Source organism: Phalaenopsis equestris, unplaced genomic scaffold, assembly GCF_001263595.1.
Source record: "Phalaenopsis equestris unplaced genomic scaffold, ASM126359v1 Scaffold000777, whole genome shotgun sequence".
Taxonomy (NCBI): domain Eukaryota; kingdom Viridiplantae; phylum Streptophyta; class Magnoliopsida; order Asparagales; family Orchidaceae; genus Phalaenopsis; species Phalaenopsis equestris.
This window is the reverse complement of record NW_018165217.1, coordinates 316103-330705: the sequence shown is the minus strand read 5'-3', so window position 1 is coordinate 330705 and position 14603 is coordinate 316103. Positions and strand designations below refer to the sequence as shown.

The 14603-nt window shown below is 37.2% G+C and overlaps 1 protein-coding gene across 2 annotated transcripts; it reads left to right on the top strand.

Annotated features, from left to right (window-relative positions):
• Positions 1-695: 695 nt before the first annotated feature.
• Positions 696-12935, top strand: LOC110031144 (putative receptor-like protein kinase At4g00960). Of its 2 annotated transcripts, XM_020734210.1 has the most exons (7): positions 697-1768; positions 3519-3635; positions 11241-11371; positions 11466-11676; positions 11860-12097; positions 12179-12329; positions 12419-12933. In XM_020734210.1, the coding sequence occupies exons 1-7, from the start codon at positions 937-939 to the stop codon at positions 12767-12769; spliced, it is 2031 nt and encodes a 676-aa protein (XP_020589869.1). In that variant the 5' UTR covers positions 697-936; the 3' UTR covers positions 12770-12933. The 2 variants fall into 2 exon arrangements, with proteins under 2 accessions (XP_020589870.1, XP_020589869.1); XM_020734211.1 differs by lacking the exon at positions 3519-3635 and having other exon boundaries at positions 696-1768; positions 12419-12935.
• Positions 12936-14603: the final 1668 nt, after the last annotated feature.

The following is a 14603-nucleotide window of genomic DNA, read 5'->3' as shown; positions in this document are numbered from 1 at the left end:
ACATCGACATTGATTTATGGACAATCTTTTGCTGACAAATTTTATGTTTATTGGTGTTAGTAGAAGGCCGAAGTTGGCTCGTAACGAGTAAGGTTTTAAAATTGTCAAAATTGAGAATTCTTGCAACCATAATCATCCATTTAAATATGCAAAATCATGGCCTATTTATAAATTTTTGTCTGAAATATCGATGACTTCTACACCATGAATTGAAGCACTACAAACATCACCTTGATTAGGATATATTTTAATCATCTGACAATCCTTGAATTATCAAGCTCATCTCATCGAGATACTTCTTTCAACTATAAGCGTCAAAATTTTGGAGAACAATTCGCTCCGAAAGTAACTTCATATCTATTCAAGTTATTCTTCTATGTGATACATCCAATACCTTTTGGATTGAGAGGAAAATTTTTCTGTACTGTTTAATTATTCTGAACCATACAGTCTCCTGACTCTAAAATAACTAATAATAAAACATTTATGCGCTCGAAATAATTTATTATAGTTATAATCCATAGATTCAATTCTTTAAGATCTTTATAATTTCATCGAAATTCATTTGATGGTGTTTTTTTTTTTTTTTTTTGTTTTTTTGCATCAAATATGAGTATTTATGTTGCTATATAAATTATTCTTGAATAAAAAGTCACGCGATTTGTTTCCCAAAGGTTTTTTAGTAAAATTTGTTAACAGATCAGTCAGCCGTTTGCATCAACTTGACAAGCAAAAAACGACCCGCAACTTTACTTGTCATGGAAAGTCTTCAAACTTGGTTTGATGGAATTCCAGCCCCACCACCACAAAATATTCAGCCAAGAATTATTGATTAATTGAATAGAGGAAGACTTATACTGGAGTCTTCTCCTCATCAAGAAATTAGAACCGCAGTACCTCATCAGAATTGTTGCCAGTATTATCAGTCTCACATCCATGGCTTTCCTCCTCCTTATCTTCCTATCCTTGTTCCCCTCTCCGGCGACAGCAGACCCTCTCTATTACATCTGCGGCAGCACAAGAAACTTCACCACTAGCAGCATCTACAGCTCCAACCTCAACGTCCTCCTTTCCACCCTTTCCTCCAACGCCTCTGCCACAGGCTTCGCCACTTTCACAAAAGGCAGCATTCCCGATCGCGTCGCCGGCCTTATCCTCTGCCGTGGTGACACCGACATCACCAACTGTCGCTCCTGCATCTACACCGCCATATCAGACATCCAGCAGCTCTGCCCAAACCAGAAGGACGCCACCATATGGTATGATTTCTGCCTACTCCGCTACTCCAACCAAAACTTCCTCTACGCTCCCGACGTCACCTCAAACATCAAGGTTTTCATGTATAACTCTCAAAATGTCTCGGCCGATCAACTTCCACTGTTTGAAACTATAACCCCTGCGCTAATGGGCAACACGTCCGATCTCGCCGTGAGAAATACGTCGCTGCTGTTCGCCACCGGACAGACGTTACTCTCGACGGGGGACAATATATATGGACTTGTGCAGTGCGTGCGTGATCTGACAGCAAACGATTGCCGGACATGCCTGCAGGATTCGGTGAATCAGATCACCAGGGATCCTCTGAAATGGAAGAGGGGAGGAAGGACGTTGGGGATGTGGTGCAATATGAGGTATGAGATTTACAAGTTTTACAACGGTTCGTCCATGCTGCAGCTTCCTTCTGCTCAGCCGCCGTCGCCCCTGGCGCCCACAAATGGGCCTTCCCCGGCAAATACTCCCCTGCCTGGGGCAGATTCATCACATGGAGGTAATACAGCTCCAGAGGTTACATGATTGCGAAGAAAAATATCTTTTAAATGATTTTAAATAAATAATTTTTTTTACCACTGCAGGCCTCCTGATTCTCTATACTTAGATGATTATCTTACAAAATTTCCCCTTTTATACTACTTTAGCGTCAGATTTTTATGTAAATAAAATAATAATCTACTTTCTTTTAATATGGACCAAGCAGAAAAAGAAAATCAAACTATGAACCAAAAAAAAAAAGTAATGACATTGATAGATGGATTTAAAAATTCTGAAAATTCATACAGTATGAGTAGGATCCGTGGGCATTGCTAATTATAACAAAATTTGATTTTTCTACGTAGCCTTTACTTAAATCAATATATTATATAGTCGTTAGACTATGTGAATTTTGCTTTGCAATTCTTTTTAATTGTTTCAATAAAGCTAATGGTTCTGGTACGTATCTTTTAAATGATTTTAAATAAATAATTTTTTTTTTACTAATCTAGGCCACCTGATTCTCTATACTTAGATGTTTATCTTACAATTTTTCCCCTTTTATACTAGTTTAGCGTCAGATTTTTATGTAAATAAAATAATAACCTACTTTCTTTAATATGGACCAAACAGAAAAAAAAATCAAACTATGAACCAAAAAAAAAGTAATGACATTCATAGATGGATTTAAAAATTCTCAAAATTCATACAGTATGAGTAGGACCCGTGGGCATTGCTTATTATAACAAAATTTGATTTTTCTACTTAAATCAATATATTATATAGTCGTTAGTCTATATGAATTATGCTTTGCAATTCTTTTTAATTGTTTCAGTAAGGCTAATGGTTCTGGTATGTTGTTTTTTTTTTTTTTAATTTTCTGTTGTGGGCCATGCCACGGAGAAACGTGTTCATGTTCTCATTTCCAGTAGAATAAAGTTCACTTATGATTTTGGGACGATACATGTATAGTTTATTCTTTCATTGTTTCTACATAGTACTTCTTGGCTTTATTTAACTATTGAAAAGCATTCTGGTAAATGACAAAGACTACTTCCTACTCCGATTTGCTTCATAGCCCCACCTATGCCTGAGAAACGGCTAATAATGCTCAAACGTTTCAATTATATTCTAAAATAATGTTTTGCTATGCTGAATTTTAGTAGACTTGCTCCGCTTTGGAGTTCAGTGCTTGAGGAAATTTCCTCTTTGCTAGAGACTCACGTTTCAGCACATTAGCTAACATTCTATTAACTTTTTTTTTACACTTATTTAGCCAAAAAAAAAAAAAAAAAAAAAAAAAAAAATCAGTACTGAAACCATTTATTGTAATATACAATCATGCAGGATTACTAATCTATCTCTACCTCTTTCTCATCTTCTCATTCTCTTCAAACATCAAAATTTTCATATAGTTATAGATAAAAAAATGTAAAGCAAATTAAAGTGATTTACATACATATCATACAAATCTAATATGTTTATATTGACCTAAGCATAACTAATAATCAGACAATTGACTGGGCCCAAAAGAATTAGACATCTGTAGGCTCCATGCCAGAACTCCACTTTGACCACTTTGGGCAGTTTACTCTCTTACCATTCTTTTCTAATTCCTTCTATAAAAACTCAAAATAAGTATAATTAATCATTAGAGAGGGTCAAGCATGCGATGCATTTTGGTTACAGTTTTCTTGAACCATAATCATTTGTTTTGCAATGTATTTTCTAACCTTATTTCAAATAATAAATTTTACACCATAATGCAGGAAGCAGTAAAGCGCGCATTGTTCTGGCAATCACAGTTCCTGTAGTAGTTGCACTCGTTCTGGTTTCCACTATTAGCATCTGGTTCTGTCGAAGAAAACCAAAGACAAAGGAACCTGGTAAGATTTCCTTGCACTAATGTTCAGGTTTATAGATTTTAGAAATTTACTATAACAAAATGAAAATGAAAATAGCTTAAAACTATAAACCGAAAAACAGAGAAGAAGATGCGAGGGGATTGTGAGAGCAGCAAAAAGAAGAAGATAGAAACATAATAGAAGAAGAAAATATTATTTCACCACACCGCACATTATAGGTAAATATATTAGAGAACAAGAAGTAAGGAATGTGGTAAAAAAATATATAAAGCTATTAAGGTTTCTGTGGACTCCATATCTTGAGAATGGAAATCAACTTTATCATGCTCTCTCAAACTAACAACGTGTTAAGTAGATACTCTTAGTTTGTGTTTAAGCTTGTGGAACCGTGAGGTTGAAAGTGCTTTAGTGAATATATCTATCATTTGTTCTTCAAAAGAAAGATATGATAAAGTAATTTTATTCTACATCGGATTCTAGATAAAATGATAATCTATCTCAATATGTATTGTGCGAGAGTGAAATACAGGATTCTGAACAATGGCCATAGCGAACATTATATCACAATAAATGGTTGTGGGATCTCGAAGAGTTATCGGTTGAAAATCTTGAAACAGTTGGTTGCTTCTTGGCATGTTCTGATAGTAAATTTGGTCTCAGGATTGTAAAAAAGCATGTAATTAATTTCCATTCATTTGGATCACTAGCCCAGCTGACATCAATGTAAGTGTGAAGTGTTAGGGCGTTGTTTTGAAGAGGTACACCAAGTTGTAATTTTCCATTGATGTATCAAAGAAGTCATTTGAAATTTTGATAATGGAGTTGAAGAGGTTTTTGAGGATGTTGAGAAAGGTTTTTACACCGATTGCAATATCCGTTCAGGTTAAATTTAGATATTGTAGCAATCCAACTAAATGCTTGTCTGGATGCGGATTGGTGTAAGGTTCTTGAGATTTAGTGCTTATCTTGGTAGAGATGGTTTGTGGACTAGGAAGAGATTTACAATTATTCATGCCTACACGTTAAAGAATTTTGGCAAAATTGGCTTGGTTAAGATGGTAACCATATGGAGTATGATTGATATTAATACTGAGAAAGGTGGTAACCGAATCTGAAAATTTTATGGGGAAAGTTTGTTGTATGTCTTTCTTAGGTTGCTGAATTAGTCGTGAGTTGTTCCCTGTTGTCCACATAAAACAATAGATAGAGAATATTCGCGCTGTGATGGTAGATATAAAGAGATGGATCTGAATTGCTTACTCAAAAACTAAATTTGATTATGTGATTGGTGAATCCGTGAAACCATTGTCTTGACAGCTGTTTAAGAGCATATAACAATTTCTGTAAAAGTAATACATGAGAAAAGTATTGAGGATCTATGTGACATTGAGGTTGATCCATATAAATTGTTGCTTGAAGAGTCTCATGAAGAAATGCATTAGATACTTCCATTCGTAAGACTTTCCACTAATGCTGAAGAGTAATACTAAGGAGTAATTGTATCTTACGAATCTTGGTTACCAAGCTGAATGTATGTTAGTAGTTTAAACAGTATCCTTGTAGATAACCAAGGCAATTAAACAAGCTTTGTAATTGTGAACAGTCCCGGAAGCTTTCCTTTTGATTTGATAGGTCCATTTATTTCCAAGAATAGGTTGGTTGGCGGAATGAGGAAGAATTTTCCGTGTTTTGTGTTTTTGTAAGGCCTGAAACTCATCTATCATGGTTTGTTTCCAATGTGAAAGTGGGCAACTTGCTTGTATGTAGTAGGCCCAGTTTGTGAGGTAGAAATATGTAAGAGATCAAATATTTTCTTGGGCTGTAGAGACCCAGTTTTGGATTGGATTGGATTGCCATGGGGTGTTGCAATGGTTGCGGGTTAGGAAGAAATGTTTGTGTTGTGAGATATGTACTTTCTGGCATAAAAATGAAACGCAAAGGACATAAGCGAACACAGATCATTTACGTGGTTCGATCCAACTGGATCTACGTCCACGGGAGGGAATCAATCAAATAGTTCACTAAGGCAAAAGAAATGGAGAATACATAACTTATACATAGAGATGAGCTCTCATGTTCCTTCTATGGCCTCCCTCTCAAGCGACACCTTGATACAAGGCCTCAAGATGCTCTCCTCCTCTCTAGCTCTCTGGCTATTCTCTCCTCCTTTGTGGTAGCTTAAGATCTCTTCCCTTGCTCTCCTAAGCCTCACACCCTCTCTATTTATAGAAGCAAGAGAGTGGTAGGTGAGCGGTAGGTGAGATGTGGTAGGTGAGTGGTACCACATTACAAAGTGCCCTTTTACCTTAGTTCAATAATTGAGGGTCAAAATAACAATTCTCCACCTTGACCCTCAATTGAGAAGCTTCGAAGTAAAGATTCCCTCCACCTGGCCCCTGAGAGGCCCTCAACCTTTGCTTGAGTTTGTTAAGTCCAAACGGTACATGAACTTAGCAATCACGGTTCTTCCGATAAGAGAGTACAACCCCTTTTTCCTGACTCCTTGTATGACGACATGAGAGCTTTTGGTTACTCTGATGCAACCATTCTCTACCTTGAACGAGCATCCGCTTGACTCCAGCGTACCTAAAGAAATCATATTCCTTTTGAGCTCTGGTACGTATCTGACATTTTTCAGTACTCGTTCAACTCCATCAAACATCCTTATCCTGATTGATCCACTTCCAACAACCCTGTGAGCTTTATTGACTCCCAGTAGAACAGACCCATCATTTTCCTGTTGCAGTGTCTCAAACCAGTCTTTGTGAAGACACATGTGGAAAGAACAACCTGAGTCGAGGATCCACTCCTTATTGGATTCAGATTCTGTGATCACCAGGGCCTCAGCAGAATCATAGTCATCGGAGGCTACGCTTGCTTCTCCTGATTCTTTTGCCTCTTCTTGGTACTTATTCTTCCTGTCTGGGCAGTTCCTCTTGAATTGACTGTCCTTGTGACAATGATACCACTTGAAATATCCCTTTGATGACTGATTCCCACCATATCCTTGTTTGACCTTGATATTTACTGACCATTTCATGAATCTTTCATGTTAGATCTTTCTCTGACAATAAAACTGTCTCCACTGACTTCCTTGTCCCTGTTTGTCCCTGTCATGCTTCCTCTGATGCTTCCTCTGAAGTTCTTTGACTCTAAACAGAGATTGAACCTCCTCCAGAGTAATAGTCTGCACCCTTCCGTAGAGCATCACATCCTTGAAATGCTCGTAGTTCTTAGGAATAGAGTTTAACAACAGCAGTGTCTTGTTCTCATTATCCATCTTGACGTCGATGTTCTCGAGGTCGTCGATGATCTTCTTGAACTCATCGATCTGCTCTGAGACGGATTTGTCTTCATGCATTTTGAAGGAGTATAGGCGCTGCTTCAGAAAGAGCATATTAGCCAGAGACTTTGTCAGGTAGAGTACCTCATGTTTGGCCCAAAGTGCTTGATCCGTTGTCTCCCTCTACACCTCCCTCAGAACTTTGTCGCCCAAGCTCAGGATTATCAAACTGTGGCCCTTGTCCAGTATGCCGATCTTCTCTTTCTTGGTCATGTCAGCCGGCAATGCCGCCGACCCTTACAAGGTTCTGCAACACCCTGCTGCACCAATAGAGCTCTCTTCTTTACTCTCCATAGGCCGAAGTCGTTCTTCCTGTTGAATTTTTCAATGTCGGATTTGGCGGAACTCATTGTTGTGGCTAGGATTTCTTCCAATGAGTTGTACTTACTGCCCTTCCAATAACTAGGCTAAAATCACAAAAATACTGTACTTCTCCCCGTGAACTCCACTTCCTTCGTCAACCGAACGGAGAGCTCCGATCCCTTCTGACAGAGATCACACCTGTTCACCGGAGAAAAATTTCTGTTCTGTGCTCGCTCCTTCTTCCCGCAGGCACTCCTCTGCGTCTAGCGGAACAAATCAGAAATTCCTCCTCTGCCTCTCGCAGGAGAATAACTGCCTCCCCAAAGCCGTCGCGCCTCGCCAAACTGCTTAGGTCCTCCTGCTTCGCGAACTCCCGAACAGAGAACTCCCCGAACCCTTCTCTGCGCGATCTCCACCTCTTTCCACTGGCCGAGCTGCTCGCAAGACCAAACTCCTGCTCCGAAATCATCTGCTGGCAGCCCTGTCGCAAATTTTTGGACCTCGCTCGCGGAGTGTTCCTTCTCCGTCTCGCCGAACCGCACAACCTGTGGTGCGAATCCAGTTGATAAAAAAAGCTTCCACTGCTCACCAAATATGTCGCGATTCAACTGCCTGCGACGCGATTCGCTTGCTCCTCTGTTCGTGAATGCCAAACTCCTCTTCCTAGTCGCTGGCCGCGAACACCTTTACGCGGACACCTCAAGCTAAATAGTATGGATCTTCCCACAGACGACGCCAATTGTTGTGAGATATGTACTTCCTGGCATAGAAATGAAACACAAAGAACACAAGCGAATACAAATCGTTTACGTGGTTCGATCCAACTGGATTTACGTCCATCGGAGGGAATCAATCAAATAGTTCACTAAGGGAAAAGAAATGGAGAATACATAGCTTATACATAGAGATGAGCTCTCATGTTCCTTCTATGGCCTCCCTCTCAAGCGACACCTTGATACAAGGCCTCAAGATGCTCTCCTCCTCTCTAGCTCTCTAGCTATTCTCTCATCCTTCGTGGTAGCTTAAGATCTCTTCCCTTGCTCTCCTAAGCCTCACACCCTCTCTATTTATAAAAGCAAGAGAGTGGTAGGTGAGCGGTAGGTGAGTGGTAGGTGAGACCATTTTACCTTAGTTCAATAATTGGGGGTCAAAATAACAGTTTGAGCAGTGGGTAAGTTCTCAGATGGGTAGAATGAAGTTGAGTTGGTATGCCTTAAATTAAAGGATTGGGTGGTAAATGATATTTACTTGGTTGGGCAGAGGGAGTTGTAGTGTTGTTGGTTGAGTTGTGACTGGTAGAATTGGGTATGAGAGTGAGTGGGGAGGATAAGTGAGATGTTGATTTGGTGGAGTTATTAGGTGATATTTTGTTTGTAAGAGAAAACAGTTTCATTGAAAATTACACACCAAGAGATCAATATCATACCAGTGGAAGGATCATAGCATTTATACCCTTTGATGTGGTCCGAATATCATAGAAATACATAAGATAAAGATCATTTTCGAAGTTTATTTATGTGTATAGTTGGTAACATAGGAAATCATTCACATCCATATGATTTTAGTTGCTTGTAGGTATCGTGAGTAATAGTGTTGATATAGAGATTTACTGATAAGTAATTTTAGATGGAAGCCAGTTAATCAGATACATGACTGTTTTCACAATCTCAAGCCAGAGTTAAAGAGAAAATTTGGAGTCAGCTAGAAAAGCTCGGGTAGTCTCCAAAATGTCATGATGCTTTCGTTCAGAGCCGTTTTGCTGAGCGTAAAGACAACTTGTTTGGTGGATAATGCATAAATAAGAAGAAGGTTTTTGAATTGATGACTAGTATATTTGCCTTTCTGCGGTTCTTAATTCCTTTATATGATGGTTAAGCTGATGTTCAACTTGGTGTTTAAACCTTATAAAATGTGTAACATCTTCAGATTTTTTGCATCATAGGATAGATTCATGTGTATCTCGTAAAATCATCAATAAACAATACATAATATATGTAACCTTGGATAGAAATGGTGGGAAGGACCACAGACACCTGAATCAATTAAAGCTAATGGAATACTTTGAGTAGTACTAGAGTTTGTAAAAGACATACGATAAGTTTTTGAAGAAATACATGTAATGCAAAAAGTTGACTTCTTGGAAATATGTAGTTGCGGTTGCTTTTTGGCTATCAGCTGAAGTATCTAAGAGTCTGCATGTCATAGCCGTTGGTGCCATTTGTCGATTTGAGCAGTAACAGTTGTAAGAGCTTGATGGTTATTGATAATTATATATAACCCATTATTCCAGAGACCCTGAAAAAAAAGCTGGTGGTAAAGCGATCCTTTATTTGATATCTGTCAGCATCGAAGAAAATCATGCGGTTATTATCGTTAGCTAACTGAGAGATTGATATTAGGTTATTAGAGATTTGAGGTGTATGTAGAAAAGAGTTAGCTTACGAGTGGGTGTGGGAAGAATGTCGGTTCCTGAATGTTGAATATGAGCTCTGTTACTGTTGCCAACGAGTATTCGTTTGTTACCTTGATAAGCTTATGGATGCTGATGCTGATCATAGTCGGCGGTCAAGCAGAAGGTTATGCCAAAATCTAAGTACCTATCTAGTTTGTTGGAGAGTTTGGATGACATGATGTAGGCAATGTGATTATTGGAGGTAAATCGATTTGTAGAGATATTAACTTGAGTTGATATTCAATATGTGTCAGTAATTTGACACAATATGTCCCAGTTTATTACATATTTGACATGCGACCAATCCAAATGTTTTGGTTTGCGTAAGAGGAAGATCTTTGGTTCCTTTTGAGTGAGTTGAGGTGTTGCTTCCTCTGCTTTTGGAGTATTTGTTCTTACCTTTGTACGTATATAAGGCTAGTTGGGGGTTCAGATTAGTGATCTCAACTTTCAAATCAGAGGAGAGATTAAAAGTGCATACAGGTCTTCCAGTTTAATGGGAGCTTGCCGATCTCTTATGGTAGATTTAATGGCTTGATAGGAAGCTGATAAACCATTAAGAACATCATGTATGATATCTTCAATATCAACTTTTTATCCTGCTGCTGAGATGTTATCATCTTTGGTTTTGATTTTCATTAAGTATTATGTCGAGTCAAATTTTGCATGGTAACACTGCAATTTATTCTTGAGTTGAAAACCCCTAAGCCAATTTGTAGCTTTTAAACTCTTCTCCAAGGTTAGCCAACTTTTTACTGCAGCTATCCTGATGCAACACATAAGATAAAACGGATGCAGAGATTTTTGAGTACGGTGCATCCGCAAGATTTTAATCTTTCATAGTCCATGTGGTATACGTCAGATTAATGGTGGGAGTGTTGGAATCACTGAAAAGCATTGAGGCAGGTGACTGAATTGATCCATAAAGAAACCCTAAAATTTGTTGGCTTTGGTAATCTTGATGATTTGATGTCTCCATAGTTGATAGTTGTTGGCGGATAAGGTGTTTGTGACCATGAATTTCATGTTAGACATCAGAAATTCTAGAGAAAATTCGTTAGACATCAGAAATTCTAGAGAGGCTGGAATGGGATTTGGATATGCGAAGACTTACCAAGACTTCATGTAGTTGTGGTTATCCAAAATCATCCATGGTGGTGAAGCCTAAAAAAGGAGCTTCGATACCATATAACCCAAAGAACAAAGAAGAAGATGCAAGGGGATTGTGAGAGCAGCAGCAGCAAGAAGAAGATATAAACAGAGAAGAAGAGGAAAATATTATTTCACCACACTATACAGTATAGGTACATCATAATATTTTTATTAGAGAAAAGTAAATAACAAATACAAAGAGCTATTTAGGTTATTATGGACCCCATATCTTGAGACTGAAAATCATATTTATCAAAAACTGTCAAATTTAAATTCATGATGATTTGAAAGCATATTTTTTCTTGTGTTGATCATTGTAAGAAATCATGTATATATATAGATATATATTAATTGAAAAAATTGTATTCCTTTGTAGGTGATGCTATCCCAGAAGAGATTGCCAACTTTGAATCTATACTATTTGATTTACCCACACTTAAAGTAGCAACTAAAAATTTCTCAGAACTTAACAAGCTTGGTGAAGGGGGCTTTGGATCAGTTTACAAGGTAAAATGTTAACTCGTATTTTCTACATTTTCTATTGATGTTTTACTTCACAGAAATATTTGTCAACATTTTTCTTGTTTTGATTGTCTCTCAGGGAGTATTACAGGATGGTCGAGAAATAGCAGTCAAGAGGCTCTCAACAGGATCAAGGCAAGGGCTTCAAGAGCTAAAAAATGAACTGGTTCTAATAGCTCAACTCCAACACAGAAATCTTGTAAGACTATATGGTGTCTGCCTGGAAGAACAAGAGAAGTTGCTCATATATGAATATGTGACCAACAAAAGCTTAGATACCATTCTCTTTGGTAATATTTTTTGTACTTATTTTTTAATCAAAGCTTAAACCACTATTAAATATTGAGCTTGGTAGTCGACTTCACATTTCATTCACTTTCTTATATAAACAGGGTGCAGAGATTTGGCTCCTTTTATCATTATCATCAAATTGACTTGACTCTAACATTTTTATATATTTGTACGTGGCACAGATCCAGAAAAAAGTAAGCTACTAGACTGGATGAAAAGATACAAGATCATAGGAGGGATTGCTCGTGGCTTGCTTTATTTACATGAAGACTCCCAACTAAAGATCATTCACAGAGATCTCAAAGCTAGCAATATATTGTTAGATGCAGACATGAATGCAAAAATCTCAGACTTTGGCATGGCTAGGCTATTTGGAGGAGACGAGACTCAGGGGATGACAAGTCACGTTGTTGGAACATAGTAAGTTAAACAAATGTTAAATTTTGATTAATTTTAGTACTCTTGCAAGACCAATGTCATAAACACAAGAGTTTAATGCAGTGGATATATGGCTCCAGAATATGGAATGCACGGACATTTCTCAGTCAAGTCAGATGTTTTTAGTTTTGGAGTGCTAGTTTTAGAGATTTTAACAGGAAGGAGTAATCCCAGTTTTCTTAATGATGACCGCTCTGAAGATCTCTTAAGTTATGTATGTATATGTATCTCCTTTCAATGCTCTAAAACACTTTGCATTTTTTCTTTCTAAACAATATGCATCTTTGGATTTATTTTGAGAAGGTTTGGGAGAATTGGAACAATGGAACAATCCTAGAAATTGTGGACCCAACCTTAGCGAAATCTATTCCGAGAAGTGAAGTGATACGATGCTTTGAAATTGGACTTCATTGTGTACAACAAGACTTTTCTCAAAGACCTACAATGACAACAGTGGTTGTCATGCTCAACAGCTATTCTATGTCCATTGAAGCTCCTTCAGCGCCTTCATTTTTTTCAGGGAGAAAAGGCATAAACTCGGATGCATTTTCTAGGAAATCTGACATATATGAGAATAGCACTTACAAATCTTCAAGCAAGACGATGCCAATGTCACCTAATGTAGTTTCAATTACAGAGCTAAATCCTAGATAGCTAGTTAATAAAAAGAACAAAAGTCAATGTTATGGTTGTCTATTTTCTAGAGTGGTAATAAATTGTATCATGTGCTTATTTCTTGCATTTCTATGTCAGAGGTGTAATTTTATCTTGGTAAGAAATACTAAGTTTAAATATCATTTTCTAGTAAACAATAATTTTCTTGTATATATATGTATATGCATATGTATATGTAATTCAACCTTTTCTTATGTCTTATGCCTTTATTAAATATTGTAAACATTCATCCTTAAGAAACAAATACCATCATATTGCCTTCAGTAACTTGTTCTTTTTATTTTACATTTCATGTAGTTGCTCCTAATTAGTAGCGGATGGTTAAGGAGCAGTTTTTATAGAGAACACGAAAACACACATGCTTAAAACACTGGGAAATCACATAAAAACAAAATAACAAGCACCAGTAATGTTTATTACACTATAAGTAACATATGATAAGTTCAAGCAACATAACAAATACCTCAAACTCAATTTCTACAACAAAAAAAAAAATCACCAAAAGAATACAACTAAAAACAAAACAATACTCAACATCACTAGAAATTTGTCGACATATAATCATTATAGCCTTTTCAATCATCATCATTGATGCCTTCTTCCATTGTCGCTTCACTATGACCGATATCTAAATAGAATTGATAAGGAGGTGGCTCAGTTTTACCCGCATAGCTAGACGGCGAAGAGCCGAGTGAATATGAATGTCTGTCATGCAAATTGGTAGTGTTGCTACTACTCATGGTGAACATAATGCTAATCAACGGGCTCCTCCAACTAATCTTTTTTCTAATGTAGGGAAGTAACATCTCTTTTAATCTCCTACACTTGTTCAGAGATAGAATAAGAACAACAAAAGGTCAAAGCCTATGGTGAAGCTAGAGTAAACTCCCTTGACCTCTTGTAAGAGTGATGCTATTCTTTGTGATGTCATGCTTAGGAAAAATTTGCTCCTTTACCTTATATCTCAATGCTCCCATAGTTACTCACATAACATAAATGAGGGATGGGGGGCCAATCTCAATAATCATGCTGTCATGAGTCAATTACAAAATAAATGCATTAATAGCATGATCTACATCAATTTTTATTATTTACCTCAATGCAACTCAATCTCTTATTACCTCACTCACATTTAAGCTAGGTAACATCCTAACATAAATGATGGAATATCAAGCTTTAGATTCCATTGTAAGAGCATCGATGGGGAGATTACTTTTATTTCTCCACACGCTGTTTGCATTAGACTCTATAATTAAGTTTGTAAAATAACATAATATTTCAATTTAATTACGTTATTTACTACAAATACAGTGTATCGATCAACAGTGTAGTTAAGCAAGTTGTACAATGCATTGATTAGTGCACTATTGAACAGAACATAATTGCCTCTTACAAAGATTTTGTTGTCCCTGTGCTATTTGGCATCCACCAGGAGATCCCAGACTATGAGAATAGTAGTGGCATTAGAGTCCTTAATGAAATCTTCCTAACAATCGACAACAATGTTTTCAATTGAACGACAAAGACTCAAAAAATTGTGCTTAGTAAAATCTTACAATACAAAAAGGAATCTTCATACATGGCTTGAGCTTCTTCACTCATGAAACAATTTTCATAGAATGATCGAAAGCCATCTTCTCCCCTTTGGCTCGTGAACTTGATTCTATGTTTTCTCGATGAAACATAGAAATAAAATGAAAAAAATTGGAAGAATGGAGCTCTATGAATCAAAAAATCTACAGCCAAAGGTTTGTAATTCAATTGAGAACAAACATTTATAAATATATATATATATTAGGAGGGATTGCTCGTG

Coding starts and splice junctions, on each gene's coding strand:
- LOC110031144 (XM_020734210.1), top strand. CDS start 937: ATGGCTTTCCTCCTCCTTATCTTCCTATCCTTGTTCCCCTCTCCGGCG. Junction 11,677..11,859: donor CTTAGATACCATTCTCTTTG/GTAATATTTTTT, acceptor TACGTGGCACAG/ATCCAGAAAAAAGTAAGCTA. Junction 12,330..12,418: donor CTGAAGATCTCTTAAGTTAT/GTATGTATATGT, acceptor TATTTTGAGAAG/GTTTGGGAGAATTGGAACAA.